Below are 15,508 nucleotides of genomic sequence, written 5' to 3'. Positions count from 1 at the left end.
AGGACTTGTGGTTTTCTTCAGCAGTTGGTCCTGGGCCAGACTTTGAGAGTTCCAGGGGAATTTCTTCCTGGTCCACTGGGTTCGGTTGATTCCCAGGGGAGTAGAACAGTTCTAAATGGGGATTCTAGATCTTTTGCCCCATTGGCAGCACATCACTGCCTTCCACATGTGTTTGTGCCAAAGGACCTAATGTCTGCCAAGTATGTATTTATCCGCCATGACTCACACCATTCATCACGTTAGCCTCCTTACGATGGTCCATTCCATGTTTTAGAGGGGACCTAAGGAGTTTTTGGTGGGGTTGGGGGGTAATCAGGAGAGTATTTTGGTGGACTGTTTGCAGCCAACTCATGTGTTACCACGGGACCCAATTGAGTTGAATTGAATTGAGTTGGCTCAGCCACCTCAATTTGGTTTTGGTTGGAAGACATTGAGAATAAATCAACACTCAAATTACTTTTTTGTCTTTTTCTGCTGACTTCCACACATACTTTATTAGTCTAAAGTATACATTCGAATGTAATTTAAAACATACTAAAATTAATCATTCAAAGTAGTCGTTAAGTGAATTTTAAGTGAATTTTAAAAAATTCAATTTTGAGCATAAAATTGAATTTTATGCTAAAAAAATTTGAGCATAAAGTTTTTTGATTTATGCTCAAATTAAATCAAAAAAGCACACTTTAAGCACATTTAAGTGTGCTTAAAGCTATAATGTCAAAATTGGTACAAGCATACTTTTAATATACTTTGTATATATTTATAGGTAGTACACTTAATACTTAGCATACTTAAAATGTACTTACACAAATGTAAGTATATTTGAAATATACTAAAGTATTTTTTTCGCTAGGGATATTAAAGAAAAACATATTTGAATATGAATGTCATGGTAAAAGCAAGGATAGTACATGTACTGTAAAGTATATTTGCAGTGCATGTTTGTAGTAAAATACAAAAACTGACCTCCAGATATAAAGTGTAAAATTCTAATTTTGAGGCTGAAAGAACGTGAAGTAGGAACGCTAGGCTTAGCGAAAAGTGGAACATAACATCGGAGTAGCTTAGTTTCTTGGGGGACGTTAATCACAGACGGAAGGTTGCAGGACTTCACAATACTTGTCTTTAACCTTACATGCAGCAGAACTGTTCTTAGCTCTGGTTGCAGTTACAGAAAGAGTACTGCAACATGTCGCTGGCGGCGGAGGCTTTCGTGTCGCAAATGGCAGGTAATGCGGTCACCTAGTTCCTCAATAGCGAGCCATTTTTAGGCTATCATTAGCCAGCTAGCTCAGCCAGGCTAACCAGGATTCCATAGGCGTCAATTGTAGGTTTTGACCTGTACAAGTAAGCCCATCAAAACATTTAACACAAACGTTATTAAAAAGAAATTAAAAAACTGCCCCAAAGGGTATTGCTTTCAGTTAAATTTGGCAGGCTATAAAGCAGCAAGAATCCACCAATTGAAACATTTCATCAACTTAATATAAGCTAAGGCATTTAAAAAGAAAGGAGTAAGTGTATTTAGAGGTGTGCAGCTTAAAGAAAGTATCAGAGAAGAAAGACGTGAGTTGTAAATCCACCTATTTGCAGCTAGACAGTTTAATCCCAGGTAGAAAATACCGGAGTTCACCTAAGGTGATGAACAACAAAACAAGAGCTTCAGCTCTTGTTTTGATGTTCATCACCTGACTTTTCAATTGCAGACTCTGCAGTTAACATGTTAACCTAAAAGTAACCTAAGAGTTTTCAGTTGTATAACTGCTTTGCACCAAAATACGTGCTTAACAAAATACATCTTATAGTTTGAATTAGTCTTGAAAACAAGATTTTATTGCATCAGATATCAGTTTTCTGGATGATCTGATCATGTGACAAAGTGGTCAAGCAGAGTGGTGAGGGGTAATACTCTGGGCTTTGTAGCTAACGGAGCAGGGGATATTCCAGTGCTTGAATTTTGATCTAGTAGATTTTAGAATAAAAATGTTAAACAGTTTCTGTTAGACAGATTCCACTTAAAGTTGGTGTGAAGAAGAAAAATCTGCTTGTTTTTGATCAACAGCTGCAGAGCCTTGGCCTGAGAATGCAACCTTGTACCAACCGCTAAAGGGTAAGTTGGAGGATCTGCAGAAACATTTTGCCTGAATGTCTCCTAATGTTAAAGCATTTCTCTGCTGCAGACCATCAGATCCTGCTCTCAGACCATGCCTCGTCTCTTTCTGTTCAGGTAAAAGCTTGATTTCTGGATTTTTCTCTGCAGACATTTTTAATACTAATTCTGTGAAACCTCTACATTTATAAATACGTGCAATGCAGCCCAGTCAAAGGCCGCTAGAGCGAAAAAATCCTTTAACAGCAAACCAAAAGGCTATAGTTACCCCACTGTTGCCAACTTAGCAATTTTATATTTTGCGACTTTTCAAAAAACAAGTGGTTTTGAACTAAATGAAATGAAGTGGTATTGAACTAAGTGAAGCTTTTTAAAGATCGTGGTTGACCAGAAAACCAGTCAGTGCACCCCAGTCTTTACTAGTACACAGTGTGCTGTACTATTAAAGAATCTCTCCCAGTAGTGTTGTACATTTCCCACATTAAACACACTGATAATGCAGAAACCCTCGTTGTTTTCCACATGTCGTGCAGCTCTAGCTTCGCCTTTTCCAAGCCAGGGAAGGAGTTTTGACTTCTCTGCCTTTTCACATGCAGGCCTATCTCCGGATGTGTGGTCTGCCAGTTCAGGTGGTCTGCAGATACAACGCTGAGTACATGTCACCGTCTGGTCAGTACACCCACCACAGGCATCCTGCCATTCCAAGCCGACATTCCTGATATTTGTTCTCTCCATAGGAAAAATCCCCTTCATCCACGTGGGGAACCAGGTGGTGTCTGAACTGGGACCGATTGTGCAGTTCACTAAAGCCAAGGTGATAAAATTAGAGATCAATCTGCCACCGATCATAATCGGCCCATTTCCTTGAAAAGGTGTATGATTTGTGATTGCCGATCACTCTCTCTTGTTGCCAATCACAAAAAAACGATCACCTGTAGGTCACTTCTTGTGCAGCTTATCTCCTCTTTGCCTCACACTGTGCAAGCACACAGCAACAAATCCTAAACAATGTGGTGAGGAACTTCAACGCTCAGAGATAATGGGGAAGTTTTCGTGTTTTGATGGAAAAATACCTCGGTGGTGAAGCATGTCAAAATGTATCAACACAACGAGTCTAATATGACATTTAAAAAACAAACAAACATACTCAACATAGTATGATTATATCAAGGCTCACAGTAAGAAAAAAGACATCTGGAGCGATCACATTAAAGCAGCGCACAACTAACACCCGAATGAGCGTGACGGTCAGAAAGCTTAACAGATAACCCGATAAATAATTAAAGTCTTCGGGATGGCAGTGGAAGATGTTGGTTCTGCTCTTGCTGTTGGACTGCCACGCCACTCTACTGGTAGTAATATTTCACAGACATAGCACCGTTTCTGCTCCACCCAGCAGTGAACTCTCACATTGAACGTTTGCTTGAAGCTGCACCTTGTAACTTAAACAAACAAGATTTTACATATGTAATAACATTTTTGCTATGTCCTAACATAAGACAGTTAATCTCTGGGGAAAATAATCAATCTCCTCTGCCTCCTCTTGTTATGCAGAATTACTCAGCTCGGTCAGAAACAACCAATCAGAACCAGCATTAATCAGCTAGCTATGCTATCTGGAAGTTTGGATTTAGTAACTCAGGATTGTTCATTGTGATGCAACCTGCATTTAACTTTACATTAATGTTTCCTTTTTTATTTGACATTTCATATACGCAGTGTTGTAAGATGTATTTGACTTGTATAAAATTTAGGCTGTTAAGAGCCTTATTGTTTTACTGATTGCAGGTTTTTCAGTTGTCCCTTTGACTGAATAGCTGCTTTATTGTGCTGCAAAGTATTTTGCATGTTCGGATCAGGTGTGGCGTGCGGCGTACGGTTCATGCAAATCGGAGCTACAGGTGGCTGCGTCAGGTGCCGCTCGTGCGCGGCCTTGCAGCTGGGGGTGCTGCCCCGTCTGCGCATCTCGCCACTCTTCCGGGTTGTGGATTTAGGCGTGGACATCGCTGGACCCGCGATGGACGAGCCGCCTGGGCCCCAGGTCCATTTCAACGTTTCGTGCTTACATCAGGAGAGCAGTATCGGTCATGCCAGTACAGCTGTTTGTCACGTGACCGTGGGAGATGTCTTCAGCCTATCCCGCTGTGCCCAGCCGACTGGACTCCTGATCTGATTTCTTTGTCATTGCAAAATCGGATTGGATTATTGAATGCACGTTCAATTTCAAATAAATCGTTCTCCATTAATGAACTCATTGTTAGAAAAAACTTGGACTTCCTTTTCCTCACAGAGACGTGGCAGAGGGAAAATGAATTTGTCCATTTAAATGAGCTTTGTCCTGCTGGTTGCTTGGCAGTAGGTAAGCCTCGCTCCGGCTGCCGTGGAGGAGGACTGGCTGCTGTGCACCGTGACTGGTCCACATGCAGACTGTCAAAAACAAGCTACACCACCTCTTTTGAAACCCTCATGATGGAAGTTGGTTCCTCAGATACATTTTATACTATTTTGATATATCGCCCTCCTGGCCCTGCTGGGACTTTTTATCTTCTATAATTAGATTGGGAAAGGTCTTGAGTGTGGGTGATTTTAATTTGCGGATTGATGATGTTACTTCTATCCCAGCAAGAGATCTTATATCACTGACAGAGGCGCTCAACTTTACACAGTATGTGTCAGGTCCCACACACAACAAGGGTCACACGTTAGACCTGGTTTTTGCACTGGGCTTGCAAATTACCAATGTGTGTGTGGAGGATGTGCTTCTCGGTGACCATTACTGTTTTCTTTGACTTGATGGTGCCATCTGAACCTCGGCCTGTATTTACTAAGGCAAAGAGGAGAATCATCACAGAGGCGACAGCCATGCTTTTCTGCGATAAGTTTGATCCTTCTCTTCTTAATAATCTCACTGAAACTGACTGTTTTGTGAATTGTTTTAATAGCCAATGTGCTGATATCTTGGATCAAGTAGCGCCAGTTAAGGCTAGGAAGGCACCACAGGAAAGTTTCTGTCCTTGGATAAATGATGAAATTATGTCTCTGAGGAGAACATGCCGCCAGACTGAATGTTTATGGAAGTCTATTAAATTGGAGGTCCATAGGCTGCATTTAAAGGACTTAATATTGTTCATAAATAAGAGGATTGAGGAGGCCAGGGCAAGTTATTTTAATTGTCTGATTGCCTCAAATAAAAGAAATCCTAAAGTGCTCTTCGACACTATCAGCTCTCTTGTGTCATCTGTTGCTGTAAATCCTCGTAACTCTACAATTAGTTGTGATGAGTTCCTGGATTTCTTTATTGATAAGGTCAAAGTAATAAAGGACAGCTTGCCTCCTTGCCATGGTTCCCAGCATTTGGAACCTCCCACTCAGAGCTAGGCCTCATTTGAGCCTGTCACTGTGGAAGACATCTCAATCATCATGAAAAAAATGAAACCGTCCTCTGGTACTTTAGATGTTCTTCCTTTTAAACTGTTTGTGAGGGTTTTTGACTCCATTGGGCCCTATATTGCTAAAATGTTTAACATGTCTTTGCTTAGTGGTGTGTTTCCTTGTCTTTTCAAACATGCCATTGTGGAGCCACAGTTAAAGAAAACAGGACTGGACTCTTCCGAACTCAAGAATTTCCGGCCAATATCCAAGACCCTTTTCTTGGCCAAAGTCCTGGAAAAGGTAGTCTGCACCCAACTTAGATCATTTTTGCCGGTAAATGACATTTATGACACTTTTCAATCTGGGTATCGTGAGTTTCACTCCACTGAAACAGCCCTGTTGAAGGTGTTTAGTGATATTACGATGGCAGCTGACACCGGTCAATGTTCTGTGCTGGTTTTGTTGGATCTGTCATCGGCGTTTGATACAGTGGACCATGGCATCCTGATAAACAGTCTCCAACATTTGGTTGGAATGTCGGGTTGCGTTTTGAAATGGTTCACCTCTTACCTGGTTGGCAGAACTTTTAGTGTGTCAGTGGGAAATGCAGTGTCTAATTCTGCAGAGCTTTTGTGGGGTGTGCCGCAGGGATCGGTCTTGGGACCTGTTCTGTTCCTGCTGTACCTACTTCCTCTGAGCAGGGTCATCCAGAAGTTCAGTGATGTGTCCTATCATCTGTACGCCGATGATCTGCAACTGTACTGCTCTTTCAAGCCAAGTGAGCCACATAAACTTTGCACTCTCACTAGTTGTTTGGCCGAAGTGACAAAATGGCTCACTGAAAACAGCCTATTATTGAACCCCAACAAGACCGAGACCTTGATTGTTGCTCCTGACAGTGCTGTGCCTGGAATTAAGCAGCACCTCGGAAACTTGAGCTGTACAGTTAAAAGCAACCTGCGCAACCTGGGTGTTTTCATGGATGGAGCGATGTCTATGGAGCGGCACATAAATCAGCTTGTTAGGAACTGCTTTTTCCAAATTCGGAACATTTCTAAACTTCGTAAGATGGTGACTTATGGTGAGCTTGAGATGATTGTTCATGCTTTTGTCTCATCGAGATTGGATTATTGTAACAGTCTGTTTACATGTCTTAACAAGAGGGAGTTTGCGCGTCTGCAGGTTGTACAAAACTCTGCTGCACGCCTGCTGACTTGCACTCACAGGAGGGAACATATTACACCCATCCTCAAAAGTTTGCACTGGCTGCCTGTATCTTACAATACAAAATCCTGGTACTGACTTTTAGAGCTCTTCATGGACAGGCGCCAGACTATATTAAGAACCTCATCCAGCCTTATGTTTCGACTAGGAGCCTCAGGTCGTCCAATCTGAACTTGCTGATGGTTCCTCGGACCCTTTTTAAGACTCGAGGAGACAGATCTTTTAAAGCTGTGGCGCCTCGCCTTTGGAATGAGCTACCTTGTACCATTCGATCTCTGGATTGTATAGACACTTTTAGGAAACAACTTAAGACCCACTTTTTTAAACTTGCTTTTTAGCTTAATACTGTGTGTTATTGTTTTGTATGTTGCTTTTAATTATTTTATTTTTTTTACACTTTGTGCAGCACTTTGTGACCCTGGTCTGTGAAAAGCGCTATAGAAATAAAGTTTACTTACTTACTTACTTACTTTTATGTCTATATTAGGTGAATTTATTGATATATAAATACATTATTTTGCCAATAAATTATTTTTCTATTTTTCCAGATCACATAGTAGCATTTATACCGAAAGCGAAAAATTAACAGACGATCCAGGTGATCGGCAGTGATCAGTGATCGGCCCTCATTGGTGATCGGTATCAGAATCGGCAGCAAAAAACCTGATTTGAGCATCCCTAGATAAAACCCAAATCTTTCAATGTTTATGAAGGTCGTTGAGCTATGGCAGGGTGCATCTTCCTCAGGTGACAAGGAGTGATGCGTTTGTGGTTTCCAGGGCCACTCACTGAGCGACAGCTTGGACGACGTCCAGCGAGCCGAGATGAAAGCGTACATGGAGCTGGTGTACAACATGCTGCTTACTTCTGAGGTAACGGTCAGACCCACACGCTGATGCTTCAGCGCTGCAGCAGATTCTCACCCAGCTTTTGTCTCCTCTCTGCAGCTGTTCGTCCAGTGGTGCGACGACGCCACGGCAGCCGAGGTCCGTCTTCCTCCTTCCTCAGAATCATGCTTTTGATTCATGAACCAAAAGCATGAATCTCTCTTAGCTGTCTCCATTGTGTGCAGATTTCTCGGCCCAGGTACAGCAGCCCGTACTCCTGGCCTCTCGGGAACATCCTGGCCTACCAGAAGCAGTGGGAGGTGCGCAGGAAGATGAACGCCATCGGCTGGGGAGGGAAGACGCTGGAGCAGGTTCAGACGGGCTGAAGCCTGATCAGATTTCAACATGTTTTAACATGAAGCTCAGTTCTTTATTGAAGCTAACCTGCTTCATATTGACTTTATGCATCTTATAATGTTTGGCTTATAATAACTGCCATCTGCATCTCATCACATTACAGCAGCAAGCTGCCAGGCACTCCAGTACACCCAGACTGATCATGTCTGAGGTTCAGTGTAGGCCTGTCAATGTTAAACAATAATATTGCTGTTTGAGAACATTTTCAGGTAACATAAATTCTGATGAACATTTAACACTTGAACTGGAAGACATTTTAAATATAAGTAAATAAAACAACAGAAACAATAAATTAAACAAATGATGTCTCTGTAAACAAAATTGTCCTTTAAAAAAGCGATCCCAAAACACCAGACTGAAGAGCAGTTTCAGCAGAAAGAGAAAATCAATAAATCATGCAAATGGAAATGATCGAGCTCGTTTTAATCTACCAGGTGATTCATTGATTTATTGCTTTCTGCGACAGGTCAAGCTCTCGTGAACCAGAACTTGGCCTATGTTCTGTCACAGAACATAGACCTACAAAAACCAGATGGAAAATCTGTGGGAAAACGTAGAAACTGTTCACAGTGCTCAATTAAATTAGTTATGGGTGAAAAGTTGCTAGCAGCACTTTGGATCTATCAGACTAAACTGGAATAAAATAAAACTTTGGTTGTGATGCGAGAGAAAATATCTACCTGAAAATCAGACATCTGCTATTTCTATGTGTTTTAGGTCTATGAAGATGTGAACCAGTGCTGTCAGGCTCTGTCTCAGAGACTGGGCACTCAGCCATACTTCTTCAACAAACAGTAGGTATCAGTCTGCTGAGCACAAACATGTTTGAGCACCACCTGGTGGATAAACCTCAGCATTACATATGAGCAAGCTTGCTCCATTGAAAATTGTTCAATGATCTTCAAAATCCATAATATTAAACTTGAGAAAGATCAAAAATAAGTTGGCTAAATTTATTAGTGAAACTATTTGAAAGTAATTTTGTTGTTGTTCCATCACTTTTGTATTTGTTTCCTTAACAGGAGCATCAGCAATATGTAACATTTAAATGATTGAAACTACCGAAACACCAACACAAAGGAGCACACAAGTATGAAGTGCATTATAAAGGATAGGTTTTACTTTCATTTGTTATAAATAACAATGTGAAAGCAGATTTTCTTGACTGTTCTCTTTACCAGATTTAATGGTTCAAATGGAAGGTGAGGTTCTGGTAGGGCTAAAGTTGAGCCATTTTCTCTATTTCAGTTTAAAGCAACTGGTTTCATTGGGCTTGAATATGTACGGTACATATGCTGCACTTTTCACATTTCATTATTAACCACTTCAGGGTTTCCCCCAGTGTGTTATAAGCCTGCCGGCCCACCATGCTTTACTAGCCCCCCCCCGTGAGGCTAAGCATTGCTTGTTTTTATTTTTAGGAAAATAAGGAAAAAACAAAAATTGCTTTATTTTTTTATTTTTAATCAAGTCGGATTGCAAGCTTCTCTGTTGCTCTGAGCATTTCACTGACGGAGCATATTTCTTCCTGAAATATAGGTTTATTGAAGATAGGTTTATACTTTATGCATTTAAAGCCGGCAGAGCAGGCCAATCACACCGAAGCCTCTGCGCATTGCCTCGCTGTCACTGCTTTAGTCCTTTAGTTTACCTCAACGGGAATCGCTCGCGCCTCGCTTTCACTCAAACTGTTTTCAGTTTGAGTGAAAGCTGGATATGTAAATATCCAGGGTTATGAATTATGTCTCTTTGCAGAACTCTCCATCAAAGTAAGAGTTTAAAACCCACCACGTTTTGTGAACCTCAGGAATAACTTGCTTTCAAAGGAGCGCTTTGAAGGAGCGGTGAGATTGTACAAAGAATTATGCGGCTTTTTCATCTCAACACACTGCCCAGTGTTTGACCCTGTCTTCCCTATAAAGTTTATATATGAAGTCCTGGTTGGCCGGTGCATTAGTGATTAACAAACCAGCTCTAACCTCATCATGCAGGTTCAGCCCGGTGAGGAATTTTCAGGCTTGACTCGTAGTGACGCATCACTCTGGTTTTATATTATTTCTATTATTATTTTTCAGGTTACATGAAGCATCAAACCAGGCTGTATGAGGCCTTGAGCAGAATTTGACTTAGGGGCACCTCTTGCTGATAAAAATATCAGCACCTCTAACAGCTTCTCTGTTAGATTTAGTGAAATCTGGGAGAGGTGGAGTAGTTTAACTGGCCAACCTAAAAAGCAATAAGGTATAATTGCAGTTTACTAATTTGTATTTGTGAACAAACAGAGCTCAATTTCAAAGATTAAACTCATAGCATCAGATTATTTCTATGGTAACAAAACAATCTAACTATGAATATTGTTCTCTGAACCTTTACAAAGTAAACTTATCAGCTCCTTAAAATCTTACATTTAAATGTTAAACAATTTAAATTCTTTGCTGAAACCATTTAAAATAAAAATTTAGCCGCATTGATCATTTCAATAAACAAATGTTACATTTACTGTATATATCTGTGGTCTGTGTTAAAATATTTGCATTTATGGGGCCTTGAAGCCCCATAAATGGGGGATTATGGAGCTGCTGACTTAATTTGATTAAACAGAAGTGCAAATAACTGATATTCATTTTAACTGTATTTTTTGATTAGTTGTTTTTAAGATTCTATAGTTGTGGGTTTAAATAGCGTTTCACTCACGATACTTTCCCGTAACATCTAATTACCCAGTAATATTTTTACATTTCCTGTCAACATAACATCTTTTAATACAAAAACACGGTGGACCACCGATGGACTGGTGGTGGACCGCCTCATCACCCCGACCACCGGGCTTAGCAAATCTTCTGGGGGAAACCCTGCACTCATTGTGGGTCTGTTACAAAAATCCCAATAAGATAAATTCTAGATCTGTGCAGTCATGCTGGAGCTTTTCTCTTATGGCAGCTCTCATTTGCTTAGAACAGATGGAAGGATTTTTGCTCCTTTTATACTTTTTTACCCTTATGGTGTGCAACCATGGCAACAAGCTGTTTCTTTTGTTATTTAGCAGTTGATTAGCATCCTCAAAGCATCTCTTCCATCTAACAGAGTGGTTATCCCTGACTTAAGCCTCTCTCTGCCCGACTTTCTAAAAAACGATGAGGCAGAGAGAAGTGGGAAAAACAAAGGAGGCCAATTAGCAGCACTTGCTAACTTCTGATGCCATCATTCAGGACAAATTATCTTCAGGAAATATCTTCTGTGCTGCCTGTTTGTTTATTTTAGCTGTTAGCTAAAGAAGCTAATGACAGCATCAGTAGCTGCGTTTCCATTACAAACTTTCTTGATATTCTGATAATGTGGAAAAAAACACAATTTTGCAAAATTGGTGTTTCCATTAAATAAGAAACACAATTAAAAATCACACATGAATAAGTCTGTTTGCGCCGAACCGTCATCCTACCACTTCCTGTCGTCTTCTTCATCAGTAGTAACGGCCGGCGGTTTGATCATGCAAGTCCTGTTGTGAAACAAGTGTTTCTATTGCAGTTTATGTGAAATACAGTAAAGACATCCAGAAGACCACCACCAACACAATTTATTGAAAATTGATTGAATTTTATTTATTAATTCCAAATTCTGCAATTTCACAGTCAAATTCGCCTGACGTCTTCAGTCAGAGGCTCCTTTCCAGCCCAGTGATGATTTTTGAAGATACTAAGATGACTTTTAATTGAGCTCAATAAAGCATTTTTGAACTAAACTGAAGGAAGCAGAGTTGGGATGTTAAAATGTAAAGAAACAAAACTTAATCAGGAATGTGAATTCCTGATTGGCCAGGCCGTTTTGATTAAGCAGCTTTGCTGTGTGCTGCAGGGCGACGGAGCTGGACGCGCTGGTGTTCGGCCACCTCTTCACCATCCTCACCACCAGACTCACCAGCACCGAACTGGCAGAGAGGGTCAAGAGCTACAGCAACCTGCTCTCCTTTTGCAGGCGCATCGAGCAGATCTACTTCGACGACAAAAAGCTTATGAAGGACTAAACAAACACCGCTCTCTCTACCGACTTGTCTTGTACATTCTGCGTCTTCTTCTCTCATTCCCTGCGCCGTAGCAACTGCCACACCAATGTCTGTGCTGCTCGCTTCTCCTCTTAGGTCCATGCTTGTACATTTGAATTTTTTTTTTGAGTATTTCCAGTTACACACTTTGAACAGCAGGGTCGGGGTTACAGCTATGCAACATGACCGAGTTTCAGAGGAAAGAACTACACTTGACCCCAGAGGTCAAATGGTACGAGTTTATTTCCCTGTTAGGCAGTTTTTGAGCTGCTGCTGTACAAAATCACAAGAACATACTAATGAAGGAGCTCCAGACTGTTTTGCATTTGTTGATGTGAAGTGCCTACATAAGACATTCAGCTAAGTAGTTTTATCTTCGTTCCCAATAAAAGCCGAGTGTGAACCTTGAAGATTATTGGTTGAAGTTTTTTCTCGTCGTTTCAGAGATTCCGTCTTATAGATTCCATCTGTTTCTGAGCGTCTGGAAGCAGCTGCTACACTTGAATGTGTTCCTGCCTCCAGGCTGCATGAAGCTCATTGGTAAGGTCCCATTGCTTCCAGCCGCCCCACAGTTCACCGTCTTTCACATTTCCTTTGAGGTCACCGGTTTGACCTCTGAACCTCCAGGACATGATGAGTTATGAGCCACACCAACCAAATGCAGCACAACTGGAGGTCAGCAGAGGCACATCCACCAGACCATCTCTCGTCATTGAAGTAACCAACAGCATAGCTGCATTAACAGGTTTCAAAATACTTTATTTTTTTGTTTTAATGTGACAAACGCAGCATGCCGTTATAAATGTTTCACATCTGTTTGGAACCTGGATAATTTAATGAACTTCATTGAGGATCTCTGGCAAGACTTAGAAATTGCTCTGGGGAGGAACAAATATTTTAATTCAATATGAAAAAAATCTGCCTAGATCTGCAAACATGGCAGAGTCATACTACTGTTGGAGTTCATTGTCAAGTCAAAATGAGGCTCAGTATTGTGTGTGGCCTCCACGTGCCTGTATGACCTCCCTACAACGCCTGGGCATGCTCCTGATGAGGTGGCAGATGGTCTCCTGAGGGATCTCCTCCCAGACCTGGACTAAAGCATCCGCCAACTCCTGGACAGTCTGTGGTGCAACGTGACGTTGGTGGATGGAGCGAGACATGATGTCCCAGATGTGCTCAATCGGATTCAGGTCTGGGGAACGGGCTGGCCAGTCCATAGCTTCAATGCCTTCATCTTGCAGGAACTGCTGACACACTCCAGCCACATGAGGTCTAGCATTGTCCTGCATTAGGAGGAACCCATGGCAAACCGGTCATGCTAAAGGATGTTGCAGGCAGCAGACCGCTCTCCACGGCGTCTCCAGACTCTGTCACGTCTGTCACATGTGCTCAGTATGAACCTGCTTTCATCTGTGAAGAGCACAAGGCGCCAGTGGCGAATTTGCCAATCCTGGTGTTCTCTGGCAAATGCCAAGCATCCTGCACGGTGTTGGGCTGTGAGCACAACCCCCATCTGTGGATGTCGGGCCCTCATACCATCCTCATGGAGTCGGTTTCTAACCGTTTGTGCAGACACATGCACATTTGTGGCCTGCTGGAGGTAATTTTGCAGGGCTCTGGCAGTGCTCCTCCTGTTCCTTCTTGCACAAAGGCGGAGGTAGCGGTCCTGCTGCTGGGTTGTTGCCCTCCTACGGCCTCCTCCACGTCTCCTGGTGTACTGGCCTGTCTCCTGGTAGCGCCTCCAGCCTCTGGACACTACGCTGACAGACACAGCAAACCTTCTTGCCACAGCTTGCATTGATGTGCCATCCTGGATGAGCTGCACTACCTGAGCCACTTGTGTGGGTTGTGGAGTCCGTCTCATGCTACCACAAGTGTGAAAGCACCACCAACATTCAAAACTGACCAAAACATCAGCCAGACAGCATAAGTACTGAGAAGTGGTCTGTGGTCCCAACTGCAGAACCACTCCTTTATTGAGTGCGTCTTGCTAATTGCCAATAATTTCCACCTGTTGTCTATTCCATTTGCACAACAGCAGGTGAAATTGTCAATCAGTGTTGCTTCCTAAGTGGACAGTTTGATTTCACAGAAGTTTGATTTACTTGGAGTTATATTGTGTTGTTTAAGTGTTCCCTTTATTTTTTTGAGCAGTGTATATATATATATATATATATATATATATATATATATAATGCTGCCCTCACGATGTGTCGCTCTTACAAAGCTAGACAACTATCTAACACCTGAGTTGAAAATAATCCAATCCTTGATAGTTTTCTTGTTTTATTTTGCAACTCTTTTCTGGTTTGTTTTGTGAAAAAGTAAGAAAACACAAAAGTATATATCAACCACATACAAAATAAAGAAAATAACTAGACTACAGCAAACAAATGACTCCCAATTATTACTAATTAGCTAACGATGGAGCTTTGAATTTTGGTTGGGGAACATAGGACTTTTCTTATGAAATATGACACAATACTGAAATAACAATTAATAAAATGAACTTACAGACAAAGAGGGTCCAAGGGACAAACGTGTCTGAAGGACAGTCGATGACACTGTCCTCAACTGACCAAATTAAATATGTGAATAATGTCCACTAGGTGTCAGCAAGGCTTTATAGTTTCACTTACAATTTACCATAAGAAAACTAAACAAAATCTAATGATGGGGTCAGCATATATATATGTAACCTGGTTGTATTTCTCTTTTGTTATAATTACACAAAATGCCCTTTTTTTGGTTACGGTACTTGTTTTGTTTCTTACCTGACTGAAACACCTCTAAAAAAACTGTCATTGTTTTAACCGTGTTACTTTAAGAGCAGAAGCCCCTCCTTTTTATTTCTTCTTCTCTGGTATTGTCTTTAAATTGTTTGCGCACCTTAGGCCCCCCCCTTTTGTCATGTTGCCTGCGGGGGAGGTGTGTACTGTTTATTTTTCATCTAAATACACCCAGTTTATTTATAGATCTATTAAGTTAATTTTTGTCATGTACTTCTGTTTTGTGTAGGACTTGGAGTGGGCAGCCTTTAACACGGTTGTTTTCTGTATGTTGTTCTCGTCAGGTATGTTGTATAAAATATGTTGTAAAAAATTATTTTGCTTATTTAAAAGTTGTGAGACATGGTCCTCACCCCTTTTGTCATGTTGTCCTGCGGGACAAAACTTCTAGCAGGCAGCCTATAACGCGATTGTTTTCTGTATGTTGTTCTTATCAGAATAAATCAAAAAACCATTCTTTTTAAAGACAAACAGTGTCACGGCCTGATTACTCAATAAAACTGGCACAACACAGAAAGGATCCAGTTACATATATTTATGCCACCTTATCGTGGTGGAGGGGTTTGAGTGTCCTTGTCATCCTGGGAGCTATAACGGCATGCGGCTCGGGTGGTTGCTGAGGAAAAAACTCGGGCTTGGGAGGAGTGTGGAGAGGCCATTGGAGAAAGACTTCCCACACAGCTTCCAAGCGATTCTGGTCCACCATCCTGCGTCTCAGGAGGAGGAA

At 41.5% G+C, this 15,508-nt stretch overlaps 1 protein-coding gene across 1 annotated transcript; it reads left to right on the top strand.

The window, feature by feature from the left end:
* The first annotated feature begins 1,080 nt into the window (after window positions 1-1,080).
* Window positions 1,081-12,399, top strand: mtx2 (metaxin 2). Its single transcript, XM_023327971.1, has 10 exons — window positions 1,081-1,229; window positions 2,063-2,110; window positions 2,181-2,227; window positions 2,707-2,779; window positions 2,848-2,924; window positions 7,486-7,578; window positions 7,654-7,692; window positions 7,779-7,904; window positions 8,668-8,744; window positions 11,803-12,399. The coding sequence occupies exons 1-10, from the start codon at window positions 1,190-1,192 to the stop codon at window positions 11,969-11,971; spliced, it is 789 nt and encodes a 262-aa protein (XP_023183739.1). The 5' UTR covers window positions 1,081-1,189; the 3' UTR covers window positions 11,972-12,399.
* The last annotated feature ends 3,109 nt before the right edge of the window (window positions 12,400-15,508 follow it).

This window comes from Xiphophorus maculatus, chromosome 22, assembly GCF_002775205.1.
Source record: "Xiphophorus maculatus strain JP 163 A chromosome 22, X_maculatus-5.0-male, whole genome shotgun sequence".
Classification (NCBI taxonomy): domain Eukaryota; kingdom Metazoa; phylum Chordata; class Actinopteri; order Cyprinodontiformes; family Poeciliidae; genus Xiphophorus; species Xiphophorus maculatus.
This window is presented reverse-complemented; position numbering and strand designations above follow the sequence as displayed.

Bases quoted from the DNA above. Each gene is read 5' to 3' on its own strand.
- mtx2 (XM_023327971.1), top strand. From the start codon at position 1,190: ATGTCGCTGGCGGCGGAGGCTTTCGTGTCGCAAATGGCAG. The intron at 2,925-7,485 runs GTGATAAAATTA...TGTGGTTTCCAG, and splicing joins TGCAGTTCACTAAAGCCAAG to GGCCACTCACTGAGCGACAG. The intron at 7,905-8,667 runs GTTCAGACGGGC...TATGTGTTTTAG, and splicing joins GAGGGAAGACGCTGGAGCAG to GTCTATGAAGATGTGAACCA.